This window comes from Neohortaea acidophila (genome assembly GCF_010093505.1).
Source record: "Neohortaea acidophila strain CBS 113389 unplaced genomic scaffold BDY17scaffold_6, whole genome shotgun sequence".
Lineage (NCBI taxonomy): Eukaryota > Fungi > Ascomycota > Dothideomycetes > Mycosphaerellales > Teratosphaeriaceae > Neohortaea > Neohortaea acidophila.
The window spans coordinates 595,783-609,814 of NW_022985515.1; the positions used below are offsets into that span (position 1 = coordinate 595,783).

Here is a 14,032-nt window from a genome sequence, read left to right on the forward strand (position 1 = left end):
TAATGTTCCTGAGACTGCGTGCATTGTACGATCCTCCTTAAGCAATGTGCTCAAGTCTCCTACATACACAAGGTGAAATGCTTTCAAGTTGACGTTGAATTCTTTCCAAAGCAAATCTTACTCAAACTTCCAGCCTCATCCTTCGCTGAATAGAACGTTTCACGCCATGCCCCGCACTGCCCTCATCCTCGCTGCTGGTCCTGGGATTGGCGCTCATTGCATCTCCCTCTTTCGCGCCGCAGGATACAACGTTGTCGCGGCTTCGCGCAGCCGGCAGGAAAGCCTCAGAGCACCCAATCATTTAGACTTGCATCTGGACCTCTCCAAACCAGACACTCTCCCCGAGCTCTTCGCGAAAGTGAGAGAGCACTTTGAGCATCCGAGCGTGGTCATATACAATGGCTTCGCGAGGACGCTGGTGCCAGCGGAGAATCCATTGGGCTCCATTTCGCAGGAATGCATTGAGCACGACATGGCGGTCAATATCACTAGTGCATTGATTGCGGGTCGAGAGGCTGTCAACGGGTGGGAGCAGGCTGGAGGTCAGGCAAACGGGACTTTCATCTACACTGGCAATAAGCAGAATGTCATGGCCGATCCCAAGGCGCTCACATTTGGGATGGCCAAGTGTGCCGCGGCAAAGATGATGTGGGATTGCTCTGTAGCGTATGCGCAACGCGGGTTCAGGTAAGCATGCATCGTTTTCCACGAAATGTTACGCCTCCGCAGAGACATGGTAGCTGACCCATGCAGGTTTTATTTCACGGATCAGCGCAAGGCCGACGGCTCTCCCGCGAGAGAGATGATGGATCCCATGGCACGTGCAGCGCTGTATGTCGAACTGGCAGCAGATGGCGGACAGCAACCGTGGCATTATACCTTTGTAAAAGGCATTGGCTATGTTGATTTCCGGTCGAAAGACAATGCTTGACAGTTTCGAGCCTTGGGCGCAAGGTTGGCTGCATCAAGTCTCTGATTGGTAGTAGTGTGAAGCAGAATGTATATTTAGGTTGTTGCATAATTATGACCGGCGGCGGCAGGAGCCGCGTCTGACGTAGCGGGCAGGTGCAAAGTGCCCGAGTGCGTGTCACGTCTGACGGGGACAGCTCAAGTCGGGCAGCACTTGCCGGTTTACGCGTGTACCTTTGCGCACCTACCTTCGTTCTTACTCTGCTGCCTTTCATTCTCCTCGTGCCTTCTTCTCTTTTTTGGTAATCCTCCGCCATTGACAATTCCATCGACACGACAGCTGTCGAGTTGATTTTCACTCAATACCTCAACGTTTTGGCTTGTCAGCCATCTCATCAGAAACGAGTCGATTACCATGACGCACGCCGCCTCGTCCAAGTCGGTAAGATTCAATGCCCTCCAGTCACCACTCCTCTGCCCGCATCACGTTCCCCTGCTAATGACATCCATCAATCGCAGGCCGCCGCCGCCCTCCTCGACCCCATGACCGCCCCCGAGCCAGCAGCCGCGGATGGTCCGGGTTCGCATTTCGGCAACACCTTTGCCCCAGCATCCGAGATCAACGGCGTGACACGCTCTCCGCCTCCCGCCTCCTCCTCTCCCTCCTCCAACAACCCGTATCGCCACGGCTCCGTCAGGTCGAATAGACCGTCATCCATCCAGAACAGCCCGCCACTCTCCGCCACCAAAGGCGGCGCTCACACCTCCGTCCGTTCGTCATCCGGAAGTCCGCGGCCGGAGAAATTTCCCCACTACCGCACCGAAGTCTTCAGCGACTTTGACGATCACGTCTCCTCCCGCAACCGCGCGAGCAGCCACGGCACTCCGCCATCCTATCATGAAGCCACCTCTTCCAGCCCCAACCAGGGCAACCGACCGCGTCGCGGAAGCAGCTTGAGGGAGAGGTACCCCGGTGACCCGTCCACCCACCCTCTCGACGTCATTCGGCGCGACAGCAGAAAGGCGTATCGGTCGCCGCATCTGAACAAGAGGTCGCTTCCCGGCGCCGATACCATTGACCGCTTGGACCCGGCTATTGGAGGCCGCGCATACCATCATGAAGGCCCGTACGACGCTGCGTTGTTGTCTCGCAACCGCGACCCCAAGAATGCGCCTCTGGCGGCATTGGAGGACAGCAACCGCGAGGCTCTGCGTGCGACACCCCGTGAGAATATCAAAGATTCGGTGGAGAGGCATCAGCCCCTTGATGGTGTAGCCGGGGTGCCGCCCGGCGAGGAGGATCGATTCGGCCGGACATACCACTATCGGGAGGGTGCGGACCTGATGCACGAGGCTGCCAATGGAGAGCCTGCATACAAGCAGTACCCGGGAGCAGTAAGACTTACACAATCCAGCACACTTGACAAACGACTAACACTCATACCAGGAATACGACCCCGAGGACATCAAGGGCAAGGGCGAGCCGGCTTTCTCCCTCGACCGCGCCCTTCGCGCCCACAAGATCTCCGACACCAACGATGCGATTGAGCTTCAGGATCGCTCGCGCGTCAGCCGCGACTACCATCGTGCCGAGAGGAGGGGCACTCTGGACAACCGCGATCCCGTGGACATCGCCGGGGGTGAGGAGAGGTACGCTGATTTGGAAATCGCGGCGGTGAGGGCGGGTGCGTCTCATGATTCGGACGCCAGAGGCCATCATCTCTCTGCTGGCTTGGGCAGCTTGAAGAAGCGCATTGGCAGCCTGCGCAAGAAGGATCGCGACGACTAGGGGCTTGAGGTGCGAGTCGACATGCGGAACCGGTATACAAAAGCACCACTGTTTGCAAGACATACGCAACGAAGCAGTGTAGCCAAGTAGTCGCTTGTACAATAGGGAGGGATGGTGGGTCTAAGCTAGAGGTTGCTATGGCGTTGCTGGAAACAGGTCAGATTGTATGGACAGGAAAAGGGACATACTGTACGAGTATTACATCCAAACTGGCATACTGTCCCGAATCCGACCACAGATCGCAGACTAGCCATTGCCATTGATGGACGACTTTGTTGAATCACGTGTGTCCCTGACCCTGAAGACTCCCGAGGTTTTAGAGTTTGTGTGGAGCAGCCGAGTTCCGAAAGAGGGAAGGAGTTTCTGGGGCAAATTGAATTCAGGACAACTTTCAGAAAGAGGCAGGCAGGAGAAGCTCCAGCAATTAATTATTTCCCCCTCCACCCTCCACAAAACCCTCCACCCGCATCATCCTTTCACGCTCTTCCCTCTTTTCCCCTGCACCTGATTGCTCTTCTTCCGCTTCTTCTTCTTCTTCCCCTCACTCCCTTGTCCCTTTTCTAATACTTGTCGCAACTTCGCGGTTTCCCCCTGCACACCTCCCCTCCAACATGCGTGTTACGTCGCTCCTGGCAGTCGCTGCCACGGCGGCCATTGCACGTGCAGACGTCCTGGAAGATGCTGGCAATGTGGTCAAGGAGGCAACCAGCTCCGTTGTCTCGGCCGTCAAGTCTGCCACCGAGTCTTTGGTGGAGAAGCCCACTTTCACAGTGAGTATCTCCCCCTTAATCCACGTTACAGCTATCAAACAACGAACTAACTCCCCGCCAGCCCGTCACCAACATCAAAGCCCCCTTCTTCGAGCAGTTTCTCGACGACTCAAGATGGCAGCGGTCCACCGCCAAGAAGGAGAACACCGAGGAGGAGTGGCAATACGTTGGCACCTGGAGTGTCGAGGAGCCCAGCGTGCTCCGTGGCATTGAGGGCGACAAAGGTCTTGTGCTCAAGGACAAGGCCGCCCATCACGCCATCTCCGCCAAGTTCGACAAGCCCATCAGCAACAAGGACAACACGCTCGTCGTGCAGTACGAAGTCAAGCTGCAGGGCGGCCTCGAGTGCGGTGGTGCGTACATGAAGCTCCTCCAGGACAGCAAAGCGCTGCAGTCGGGCGAGGAGTTCTCCAATGCGTCGCCCTACATCATCATGTTCGGCCCCGACAGGTGTGGTACCACCAACAAGGTCCACTTCATCTTCCGCCACAAGAACCCCAAGACCGGCGAGTACGAGGAGAAGCATCTCAACTCGCCTCCTGTTGCTCGCACCGTTAGGAGCACCACCCTCTACACCCTGATCATCAAGCCCGACCAGACCTTTGAGATTCTCATTGACGGCGAGTCGGCCAAGACCGGCTCGCTTTTGGAGGACTTCTCCCCGGCTGTCAACCCCGACAAGGAGATTGATGACCCCAAGGACTCCAAGCCTGCCAGCTGGATCGACGAGAAACAGATTGCCGACCCCGCCGCCACCAAGCCCGAAGACTGGGACGAGGACGCGCCATTCGAGATCGTCGACGAGACTGCCGAGAAGCCGGAAGATTGGCTCGAGTCTGAGCCCGAGAAGATCCCCGACCCCGAGGCTGAGAAGCCCGAGGACTGGGACGATGAGGAGGACGGCGACTGGATTGCCCCCGTGGTTTCCAACCCCAAGTGTGACTCGGTCTCTGGCTGTGGCCCGTGGACCAAGCCCTTGATCAAGAACCCGGCCTTTAAGGGCAAGTGGTCTGCTCCCTTGATTGACAACCCGGCCTACAAGGGCGAGTGGGCCCCGCGCAAGATCGCCAACCCCGACTTCTTCGAGGACAAGAAGCCCGCCAACTTTGAGCCCATGGGCGCGGTAAGTTGGCCCCACTTCATCCGCATACCGAGACTTTCACATACTAATTACCTTCGTCTCACAGATCGGTTTCGAGCTCTGGACCATGCAAAACGACATCCTCTTCGACAACATCTACATCGGCCACTCCATCGCCGACGCCGTCACGCTCCAGAAAGAGACCTTCGACATCAAGAAAGCCTCCGAGACGCGACAAGAAGAAGCCGAGGCGGCCGCCGAGCCGGAGAAACCCACGCCGCCTTCCGAGCTCTCCTTCCTCGACGACCCCGTGACCTTCATCAAGGAGAAGTTCGACCTCTTCGTCACCATCGCGCAACGCGACCCCGTCGAGGCCATCACGCACGTGCCCGAAATCGCCGGCGCGCTCGGCGTCGGCCTCCTCACCCTCCTCGCGATTGTTGGCGGGCTGGTGACGGGTGGCGCCAAGGCTGCGCCTAGCTCGCAGCAGGTCAAGGCCAAGGCGGAGCAGACGAAGGATGCGGTCAAGAAGACTGCCGACCAGGTTGCGGACAGCGTGAGCAGTGGCGTTGACAAGGCGAGGGATGAGGTGGGCAAGAGGACTACGCGGAGTGCGGACAAGTAGACCTTGCCTTCTGATTGAGGAGGATGGTGAAGTCGGGGGGGTGACAAAAGAGAAGAGTTGGTGCGGAGGAGCGCGGAGATCTTGCTCATCTCCTCGCCTCGCACTGCTTGCTGGTGGTGGTTGTCGCTGTGGCCGATGCGAGGAAGACGGCACTGTGGGTGTCGTTTGAGTGTGTGTATCCCTAGTTTAGATTGTGCGCTTCTTCATCGCGGCCTGGACTTGTTCATTTAACCTAGAACGAAAGCAAAATGGAATTACAATGGTCGTGTAGCTCTACCCTTTTTCACTCTCCACACTGCCCTTTTCGTGGATTGACATTACTCGTGTTTCACTGCATGGTCACGTGCTGGTGTAGGTGAGAAAGGAGAATGAGATCAACTGGCATGAAATTGGAAAGGGATTGAGTGCGTTTTGACGCAGATCAATTGGGAACAGAGAGTACCACGAGACGGAAAGTGTACAAGGCAATTGTCCCTTCGACTTTGCATCTCATTTCATCTTGCCCCCGATTCCCCTGTCCCCTTCCGCCTGCTCGCCTTGACCGCATCACAGACCAGAAAGGAAGATTCGCGTCGTGGCCAACAGTATCGCTCGCTTCGCCCTCCCGCACGTTCATCCAAATAGCCGGTATTCCTTGCTTTTCCCTTCCTGCGATGGGGTACACTTCGTATTGCCCGCCCGACCAATGTCCCTTCCGCTCCCCAAGTCACCTTCCCTTTCTCCTCTTCGCTCCCCCCATATCCGATCCGCCTCGCCTCTCCTGCCCGCCGCTCCGTGCAATGCCATGCTCCCTCGAAGCTCGACAACGAGGGGAAAAAAAGAGCAACGCACACTTACCAAGCATTCACATCAAAGTACTCCTCCCCAAACACGGTAACGACAACCGTGCGATCCGCAAACTTCCTGCCCGCCAGCGCGGCGAGCGCCTTCTGCGCCGACGCAGCAGCCTCGTACTTGATGTAGATTTTGCCGATACCGGCGGCGTTGGCGCGGCTGCCGCCTGCGGGGCGCGGCATTTTGACCTCGAGCAGCGTGCCGTACTTGCTGCATTCTTCTTTGACGTCTTCGAGGATTTCTGGAGAGATAGAGGGTTAGGAGAGCTGTTGGGTTAGATTCAGGGGCGGGGGCAAAACTTACCGTCTGCTTCGTCGGCGTCCATCAATTCTTCGGGGGTGATCATGTTCATTAGGCAGAGGACTCGGCCTGCTTCGGCGCCGCTGTTGGTCGTGCCGGCCATCATGCTCATCGCGTTGACGCTCATTTCGCCGCCCACCTGTTGGATGCCGACGCTGGCGCGCTGCACTTTCAACTTGCTGTCGCCGAGCTCCATCCCGTTCAGACTCTGCTCCGCGATGTCGGTCGAGGTGGCGGCGTCGGCGTACTCGCAGAAGGCGATGCCGCGGCTCTGGTCGCTCGAGGTGTCCTTGACGAGGACGAAGCTCTTCAGCTCGCCGAAGGAGAGGAGGAGTTCTTGGATTTGGTCTTCGGCGAGGAAGATGGGGATGCGGGTGATGGAGAGCTTGTTTTGCGTGTCGGGGACGATGTTGTTCAACACGCCGCCCTCGGTGGCGCTGTCGTCGGTGACGGCGGGTGTGATGTAGTCTTTTGGTCGCTTGATTTGGAGGCCTTTGGGGGCGCCGTTAGCGTCGCCGTTCGACGTGTCCATTGCTTCGGGCTCCATTTCGATGCCGTCGAGGGCGATTGCGTTGGTGGCGTCCTCTGCTGTCTTGAATTCTAGAAGCGCATAGGAGCGATCCTGGCTGACGTGGGCGGAGATGCATGGATCTGGACCGCGGGTAACATTGAGGCCGTTGAGTTGGAGATTGAAGAAATCGCCGAGAGTCTCGTCCGTCGCGGAGGCGGGTAGATTGTGCACAAACAGACGCTTCGACTGGCGAGCAGTGGCAGGCTTGAGGGCGGAGGCGGCGGCTTGGTTGCCGGGTTGGTTCATGAAGGCCTGTAGCTTGGCCGGGTCCATTTGCTGTTGTCGTGGTGCGCCGGGGAGTGTAAACATGCCGGACAGTTTGGCTTGCTCTGCGGTGACATTCTCGTAACCCGGAGGCTTGATGTCCCACTGCGTCATCCTGCGCTTCCTCTGGGTAATCGGAACCACATCGGTGAGGTCTGGTGTGGGCTCCTTGGGCTTGCGGACGGGTGACGCGCTCTTGTTCCTGGCCTGCCGCTCCATCTGGCGCATGTCATCGCGTTCGCGCACACGGTCCTCTCCTCCACGCCGATCTCTGTCATCGCGCGGCCCTCTGCGCCTGTCGTCGAACAGGTCGCGGTCCCTGCGGTCATCGCGCCTGCGGTCTCCATCCCGATGATCTCTGCGGCCGGCGGCCCCACGCTCGCGGTCCCAGTCTCTGTCACGCCTGTCACCGCCGCCGCCGCCACCACGGCCGGAGTACCTGTCCTCCCTCTCACGCTCTCGGTAGTCTCTGCTAGAGGAATAGGTGTCTACCTCGGCGAAGTCACGGCGCTCGCGTCGGTGTCCAGGGGAGCGTGAGCGGCGGCGGCGGGGATCGCCTCCGTCGCGCTCTCTTCGCCGGTCGTCCCGCGAAGACTGCAGTCTCCCGTCAGACATCCTTGTGTTGGTGTTGTGCAGGCTCTCTTACGTAGTGCCTTTGTGATCGAAGTCTCTTGCTGTTTCGAATTCACTCTTCGGTGAAGCCGGGGGGTTTGGTGGAAGGGTAGGGAGGGCAATGGCGTTGATGGTGTTGTCAATGGAGTGTGTGGGCGTAAACGTCCGTGAGCATAACGTGGTGGAGGTATTGATGGGTGGAATGAGTGAGGGTAAGAGGGTATGCGCGAGGGGTGAAGTGGTGGAGGTGGTGTTGTATAGAAACACTTCACATCGCCAACCGCGCTTTCTGAAGCTTGCAAAAAAGTTAAGGTTTGCATACGTAATCATTTAAGGTTCATTTCTCCAGCACTCTTCCCTCGTTTGAACGCTCTGATATGGGGGATCGCGTTACTTGAAATGCCCTTTACATGTAGATTGAGCCCATTGTGCGTCCAAAGACATGCCGCAGACTGCTCGGCTAAACCTCGTCACCACTTACGGCTTCTATATAATTGATTTATCCGCACTCGACCTCTAACCAATGACTTGCAGCATCAATTGATCTGTTTGGTCGGCGGCCAAAAATGCAAACCTGTTGGGGTCCTACGAGTCTCGCCTTGCTTTCTCTCCTGGAAAGGAGTTTGTTTTTTTTGTCTTTTGGCGGCCCCGTGTTCGAGTTGGGGCTGCTGCTGCTACTGCTTTTGTTTCCAGCGGTACACTTTGTCTGACTTTGATCATTTGGTGTGTAGACGTGCTCTGCTGACCTCGATCACTCAATGTTGAGCTCTCGTAGGCTATATGCCGACCTCGTTGGCCTCGATCCATACAATTCTCCATTCAATCATCATTGTTCGTCCATGAGGCTGAATGTCGTCCAGTCGTACCGAATTCAGCCACGCGCCGTCACCTCAGCCAATGAGTAGCGCGGCAAAGCGATGGCGTGCTCACCACCTTACCCAAACCAGCCGTTCTTTTGTTTGGCAACACTGGTTTAAAGCCTTGCCGTCCTGCATTCTCCTCTGCTTGCTTTTGCATTCCTCTCTATCCTCCGCTGAACTTTGATATCATTGTTCAAGTGAACAGCAATGCAATCCACGTCCCCCGTGCTCATGACTCGTCCGCTCCTGCGCCGCAATGCCGAGCGGAGCGGCTTCGGCGACCTGCCGGCGTCAGCAACTCTATTTGCTCGTATTCTACACCGTAAGTGACTGGAAGAGCCCGGCGAGTGGTCGCGGTTCGGTCGCAACTCGCATGGCGATGCTCTCTATCTCCTTGTCTCCTGGGGCTTCTTGAGCCTCTGCTCGTTTCCTTCCATCTCCCTTGCCGTTGCCTGAGTGGGCGATAAGCCCCAGCAAACCCAACGACCACCAGCCGCCACGGAGTTCCGACAACGCTGTCGAAAGAAGGATGGCCGAGCCACAAAGCACGTTCAATCAGGATAAGGGCCATGGCCACTCCCTACAGATCCCCGAGCCCGCTCACGTGCGTGTGCCCTCGGAGTCAACTGAAGCAGACGAAACCGACTCGGACGATCAGGAGATCGAAGCGACGGAGCTGCGGAGGCTAACGCACCTCCCCGTCGTCTCACACGTCTTGACTGACGAGAAACCAATCATCTATTGGTATGATCCCGTCAAGAAGTTCTGGAGGCACCACGTTCGCATTTCTGTGCCCCACGATGATTGCCGGGATCACCTTGGTGAGTCAAGCACTGGATACTGCCTGCTCAGGCCCAGACTATTGCGGCTTCCAACCCCTCATCTCACATTCAAATTGCTCCTTTCACCCTTCACCACGCTGACGGGATTCTATAGCGAACGAGCGCACCTTCCTCGGCTACCTTCGTGACTCAATCGCCCTCTCCATCATGGGAATCATCATAGCGCAGCTCTATCGCTTGGAGCACTCTCCCCACCCTAGCAAGGTGTACGGCTACTATGTCCTCAGCAAGCCAGTGGCCGTGGTCTTCCAAAGCGCTGCATTATGCATGATATCGATCGGAGCGATCCGGTTCTTCCGCCAGCAGAACGCAATGGCGGTAGGGAAAGCTCGCTCCGGAGGTTGGGAGATTCTCTTCATCAGCTTGGGAGCCTTCTTGGTGAGTCGATGCGGGAGAAATTTCGGTTAGAAAGACCATGTATTGATGTGAGGGCGTGCAGCTGTTGTTTATGATGCTTGCTCTGGTGATCGGGGTTGATATCTACCAAGCGTACCATCCAGAACAGGACTGGGCACCGTGAATCCCTACCAACCAACCAGAGCACCATCATCACACTATTCCAGACTTGGAAGCACATCCCCTAAGGCAAGGCCGCGAGACAGTCAGCACTAAGGTGTCTGGCCGCCGAGAGCACGCCAGCCAGGTGGTTTCAGGAGTCTACGACTAAAAGCCTTCAACGGAAGCATTCGGCCCACACCCACGACCAATACCCACGCTTCGAGGCCACTCCATCGGAAGTCCCCAGAAGCGGGTCGGGTCCTTTTGCACTCCCAAAGCCATGTCAATGCTACAGCGGAGTACAGGATTGCGCAAAGTAGAGGGTGGGGTTGGGCCCCGGTTGCATCGAGAAGGATCTGGTGTCTCGGCAGCGAGATGCCTGGAACGCCAAGCTCTCAACCAGTTGAGACATGCATCGGTCGCATGTCTGCATCTACCGGAGAGATGCTTGTCTTGACACGTCCATCGAGTGGTGTCTTGGTGATTGTTTTCTCCATATGGGAGGGTTGACAGTCGTTGGCCATGGCCTGCATCCACGAATAGGAAGTCCCCCGTCAAAAGTGACCCAGATCCAGTTGAGTCAGCTCTTGCTCGAAATCACCAAGCTGCCCTTCAATTTCACCCGTTTCTCGATCCGTCCCCCCAAGAGCGGCGGGGTGATCGGGACGAAGCGCAAAAACGCATCCCTGCCAATGGCGTGCAGGAGAGTGGTGTTCGGGGGAGCAATTGGTCGGATTTGACATGTGCGCTAAGGCAATTTCGAGCGTGTCCGCGCCTATCAGAATGACCACACGCCCTGCTTCCCCCAACTCCACTCGGCCTACTCCTGCCCGCGTGTGCACATGCCCTTCTCGCGCGCTGATTTGTGCGCGCGGAACTGCTGCACTCGCCTTTTCAGGCCGCCACTGTCCATTCGAGGGTCCTCTTTTGAGCGCCTACTCGCTCCATCCACGTGCAAAGCGCCGCCGATCGAGCACGACGATGGAGCCAATTAATTCTGCCGATTCCCGGCCCTGTGATTGATGAATTGACGTACGCGTCTCCTCCATCACAGCTTCAATTACAAGACCCTCCGTGGCGTGATGACGAACATTCGTGGAGACCCGACCGTTGTACAGTAACGCATGTCGCGTCTCCACAACCGTTGCCCTTCCGCCTCCAGGGAGAGACATGTCGTAAACCCAATCTGCGCCTCTCCCGACCACGTTCGACAAAATCAAATTCAACCATGTATCCCCAACCCGCATCGAGGAAAGCACGGGTGCTAAAGACAGTGACACGGCTGGCGAACGCAGCGAATCAAGCTTCGCAGCAGCGCAGGAACTGCCATGCGGGGCATGCAGGGCGGGACATGGGTGACATGAACACACCCCCGTCCGCGCCGCTGACTGGCCAAGGGCCTGCAGGGAGTAGCCGCGCCTAGGCAGCGCCCACCGCGGCCGATGGAAACGCTGTCTACACCTGCTCGGTGGACGAAGGCTCCCGATCGAACCTGCGCCGCTGCGGAGCACGAAATGCAAGCACATGGGATCCGCTCATCTTAATGCGACTGGTGGTTGGTGTGCCCTCCCCTGGCCGCTCCGCCCTCTCCGCTGCTGCCCCGGCATCCCGCGAGATGCCTCAGAATGGGGTTCCGTCGTCTGTGACCCCCATAGGGCGACATGTCTACCAGATGGCGAGTCGCGAGATCGCCCATCGACGCTCATTTGAAGCGCTACCTGCTGTCTCCCTCTTCTCGACTTTCTCTCTTTTTCGTCTGAACTGCTTGCGTCTTTGCTCCCTTCTTTGCTGCTGTATCTCTTCCACTCGCTCGTGTATCATCACATGACTCGCGCCACTGTAACATATCGAACAGCCTTTGACGACATCCGTGTGACGATCTCACTAGACACCCTCGACGATGACCGCCGATTAGACCGACTCGCCGACTTGCACCTGATGCATCCGACATAACGTAACCGAACATACACACGAATCGTCCTCGACGCGGCATCGATACATCACGAGAACACGACAGTCCCCAAGAGAAAGACTACAAGACAGCTGGACTTGGGCCCACGGCCACGATCCAAAATGGCCAACACAACCATGTTTGCGAGGGCAAATGCATGTCCTCCGCCCTTTCTCGACTCGGCCAGCTTTCCCAGCACTGGCGGATGTAAGTTTACAAAGATGTTGGACCATCAGGCTGAGGCTAACACCCGCAAAGTCATCGAGGGTCGATTCTGTTCGCCGATATCCGACCTACCCGGCAGTCCCGAATGCTGCCTCCCGTGTCCAGCGACGGCATGGGCATATTCCGACGGCTTCTACACCTGGATAACCGTGATCGAATGGCTCAACGTCGCTGGGCTGATCCTACTGGCCTTCATGCTGCTATCATACCTCGTGCTTCCCGTGCAGCAGACACGAAAGCACTACCTGAGCGTCTGCCTGATCGTTTCCGTGATGATGCTGGCGCTTGGGTTCACAATCCCTCTTGCCACGAATCCGGAGCAATGCTACAACGACATCACGCCGAACGACATGTACACCCTCACCGAGTGCGCGTGGAGCGGCGCCTTCATCGTTGCTGGTGGCTTGTCGACAGGCATGTGGATCTTCATCCGCGCGCTATCAATGAATCTACAGATCTGCTGGGACATCGTCCCCGGACAAAAGTTTTTCTACTACTCGCAAGCCTTTGGATGGGGTATCCCAGCGGTACTCTTCACCGTGACGATGACCTTCACCGGTGTGAGCTTCCGCTTCGGTCGCGAATGCGACGTCAACCACGACAACTCGATGAAGGACTTCTGGGGCCCGCTGATGGGTATGGTGGGCCTGGCGGGCATTCTGCAGCTCATGACCTTCGTGCACTGCCTCAGAGTGTACCTACGAAACCTATTCACCGACCGACCCGACAGCTCCACCAACGGCTCCAGCACCGGTCTCCCATCCTACAGCGGCAGTACTCGCACGCAGAACCAAACAGCGCGCGTAGTCTGGCGACGCCTACAAAAAGTTCTCTGGCTGCAATGGCGCGGCATCGCCATCGTCACCGTCATCGTCGTGGACGTCGTCTTCTTCTCCATCGTCTTCGTCTGGCTCGACGGCCTCCAAAACACCGTCACCTCGCACTTCGCCCAAGTGGAGCCGTGGATCGAATGCCTCGTCTTCAACCCCACCGCCAAGGACGCTTGTCTGCACCTCGTCGGCGCCTGGCTCGTCAACCAAGCAACCGTCACCGCCGTCCTGCTCCTCATCTCCCTCGCCGGCCTGCAAATCTTCCTCTTCGTCGCCCGTCCCTCCATCTTCCCCGGCTGGTGGCACTTCTTCCGCTCCAAATTCACCACCAACCACCAAGAGTTCGTCAGCCTGGATGCCCGCCGCTCCCCAGAGGTCATGCGCAGCAACTCCCAAAAGGGCCTCGTGACCACCTACCAGCACGAACGCGGCAGCATGTTTGAAATGCAGCGCCCGGGCAAACTAGACCTCGACGCCAAAACGCTCTCCTCCCCTATTACAACCTTCACGACAACCACCACCCTCTCCTCCCCCGACGAAACGTATAAATCCCCCCTCATCATCGACCGCAACGCCAACGCCAACCACCGATCAAGCGGCTGCTCCTCCCTCATAGGCCGCGGCCGCATTCCCCAAGAATTCATCGAGCGCCTGCACACACCCGAACCTACATATCCTCTCGCCAGCCCTCCCACACCCGTAATCCGGTACGACGCCGTCTCCCTCTCAAGACAGGATGCGGATTACTTCCCTCGCCCGGGCACAGCGCCCTCCTCACAACAGCAGCGCTACACTCCCTCTCAGAGACCGCAGTCGAGGTCATCGATGAACAGCGAGAGACGATACCGCGCGCCGGAGAGTTCGTTTTCCGCTCCGTATTATGCGCCTAGTAGGCACTCTAGCGTGCGGTCTGCGAGGTTTGGAGGAGCGGGCGAGCAGAGGGATGCTGCGGGAGTGGCACCGCTGAATCCGCCGGTGGTGGAAGCGCGCGATGATGAGAGTGGCGCGGAGGAGGATTTGCAGCGGCATTTGGATCGGAAGTATCGGGTTGTTGTCTCTTGATGGAAAGTG

At 57.6% G+C, this 14,032-nt stretch overlaps 6 protein-coding genes across 6 annotated transcripts; 5 read left to right on the forward strand and 1 right to left on the reverse strand.

The window, feature by feature from the left end:
* The first annotated feature begins 34 nt into the window (after window positions 1-34).
* Window positions 35-1,060, forward strand: BDY17DRAFT_281466 (uncharacterized protein). Its single transcript, XM_033732054.1, has 2 exons — window positions 35-687; window positions 754-1,060. The coding sequence occupies exons 1-2, from the start codon at window positions 167-169 to the stop codon at window positions 929-931; spliced, it is 699 nt and encodes a 232-aa protein (XP_033589076.1). The 5' UTR covers window positions 35-166; the 3' UTR covers window positions 932-1,060.
* A 20-nt stretch (window positions 1,061-1,080) lies between these two features.
* BDY17DRAFT_298639 (uncharacterized protein) lies at window positions 1,081-3,097 on the forward strand. The gene is made up of 3 exons (XM_033733774.1): window positions 1,081-1,351; window positions 1,429-2,304; window positions 2,357-3,097. The coding sequence occupies exons 1-3, from the start codon at window positions 1,325-1,327 to the stop codon at window positions 2,696-2,698; spliced, it is 1,245 nt and encodes a 414-aa protein (XP_033589077.1). The 5' UTR covers window positions 1,081-1,324; the 3' UTR covers window positions 2,699-3,097.
* A 1-nt stretch (window position 3,098) lies between these two features.
* BDY17DRAFT_281471 (calreticulin precursor) lies at window positions 3,099-5,442 on the forward strand. Its single transcript, XM_033732055.1, has 3 exons — window positions 3,099-3,468; window positions 3,530-4,591; window positions 4,656-5,442. Exons 1-3 carry the CDS (start codon window positions 3,310-3,312, stop codon window positions 5,172-5,174), a joined length of 1,740 nt encoding a protein of 579 aa, XP_033589078.1. The 5' UTR covers window positions 3,099-3,309; the 3' UTR covers window positions 5,175-5,442.
* A 565-nt stretch (window positions 5,443-6,007) lies between these two features.
* On the reverse strand, window positions 6,008-7,758 carry BDY17DRAFT_317172 (uncharacterized protein; the record flags this gene model as incomplete). Its single annotated transcript, XM_033736072.1, has 2 exons — window positions 6,008-6,249; window positions 6,312-7,758. The coding sequence occupies 2 exons, from the start codon at window positions 7,756-7,758 to the stop codon at window positions 6,008-6,010; spliced, it is 1,689 nt and encodes a 562-aa protein (XP_033589079.1).
* Window positions 7,759-9,258: 1,500 nt separating this feature from the next.
* On the forward strand, window positions 9,259-9,832 carry BDY17DRAFT_238324 (uncharacterized protein; the record flags this gene model as incomplete). Its single annotated transcript, XM_033730331.1, has 2 exons — window positions 9,259-9,436; window positions 9,552-9,832. Coding segments are annotated over 2 exons (459 nt in total), but the record flags the coding sequence as incomplete, so codon positions are not given.
* A 2,196-nt stretch (window positions 9,833-12,028) lies between these two features.
* Window positions 12,029-14,023, forward strand: BDY17DRAFT_324789 (uncharacterized protein; the record flags this gene model as incomplete). Its single annotated transcript, XM_033737264.1, has 2 exons — window positions 12,029-12,113; window positions 12,165-14,023. 2 exons carry the CDS (start codon window positions 12,029-12,031, stop codon window positions 14,021-14,023), a joined length of 1,944 nt encoding a protein of 647 aa, XP_033589081.1.
* Window positions 14,024-14,032: the final 9 nt, after the last annotated feature.

What these genes read in the sequence shown, in the direction of transcription:
- BDY17DRAFT_281466 (XM_033732054.1), top strand. Translation starts at nt 167, where the DNA reads ATGCCCCGCACTGCCCTCATCCTCGCTGCTGGTCCTGGGATTGGCGCT. An exon ending in TATGCGCAACGCGGGTTCAG is followed by an intron (nt 688 to 753) that starts GTAAGCATGCAT and finishes TGACCCATGCAG; the next exon opens with GTTTTATTTCACGGATCAGC.
- BDY17DRAFT_298639 (XM_033733774.1), top strand. Translation starts at nt 1,325, where the DNA reads ATGACGCACGCCGCCTCGTCCAAGTCG. An exon ending in ACGCCGCCTCGTCCAAGTCG is followed by an intron (nt 1,352 to 1,428) that starts GTAAGATTCAAT and finishes CATCAATCGCAG; the next exon opens with GCCGCCGCCGCCCTCCTCGA. An exon ending in ACAAGCAGTACCCGGGAGCA is followed by an intron (nt 2,305 to 2,356) that starts GTAAGACTTACA and finishes CACTCATACCAG; the next exon opens with GAATACGACCCCGAGGACAT.
- BDY17DRAFT_281471 (XM_033732055.1), top strand. Translation starts at nt 3,310, where the DNA reads ATGCGTGTTACGTCGCTCCTGGCAGTCGCTGCCACGGCGGCCATTGCA. An exon ending in TGGAGAAGCCCACTTTCACA is followed by an intron (nt 3,469 to 3,529) that starts GTGAGTATCTCC and finishes ACTCCCCGCCAG; the next exon opens with CCCGTCACCAACATCAAAGC. An exon ending in ACTTTGAGCCCATGGGCGCG is followed by an intron (nt 4,592 to 4,655) that starts GTAAGTTGGCCC and finishes TTCGTCTCACAG; the next exon opens with ATCGGTTTCGAGCTCTGGAC.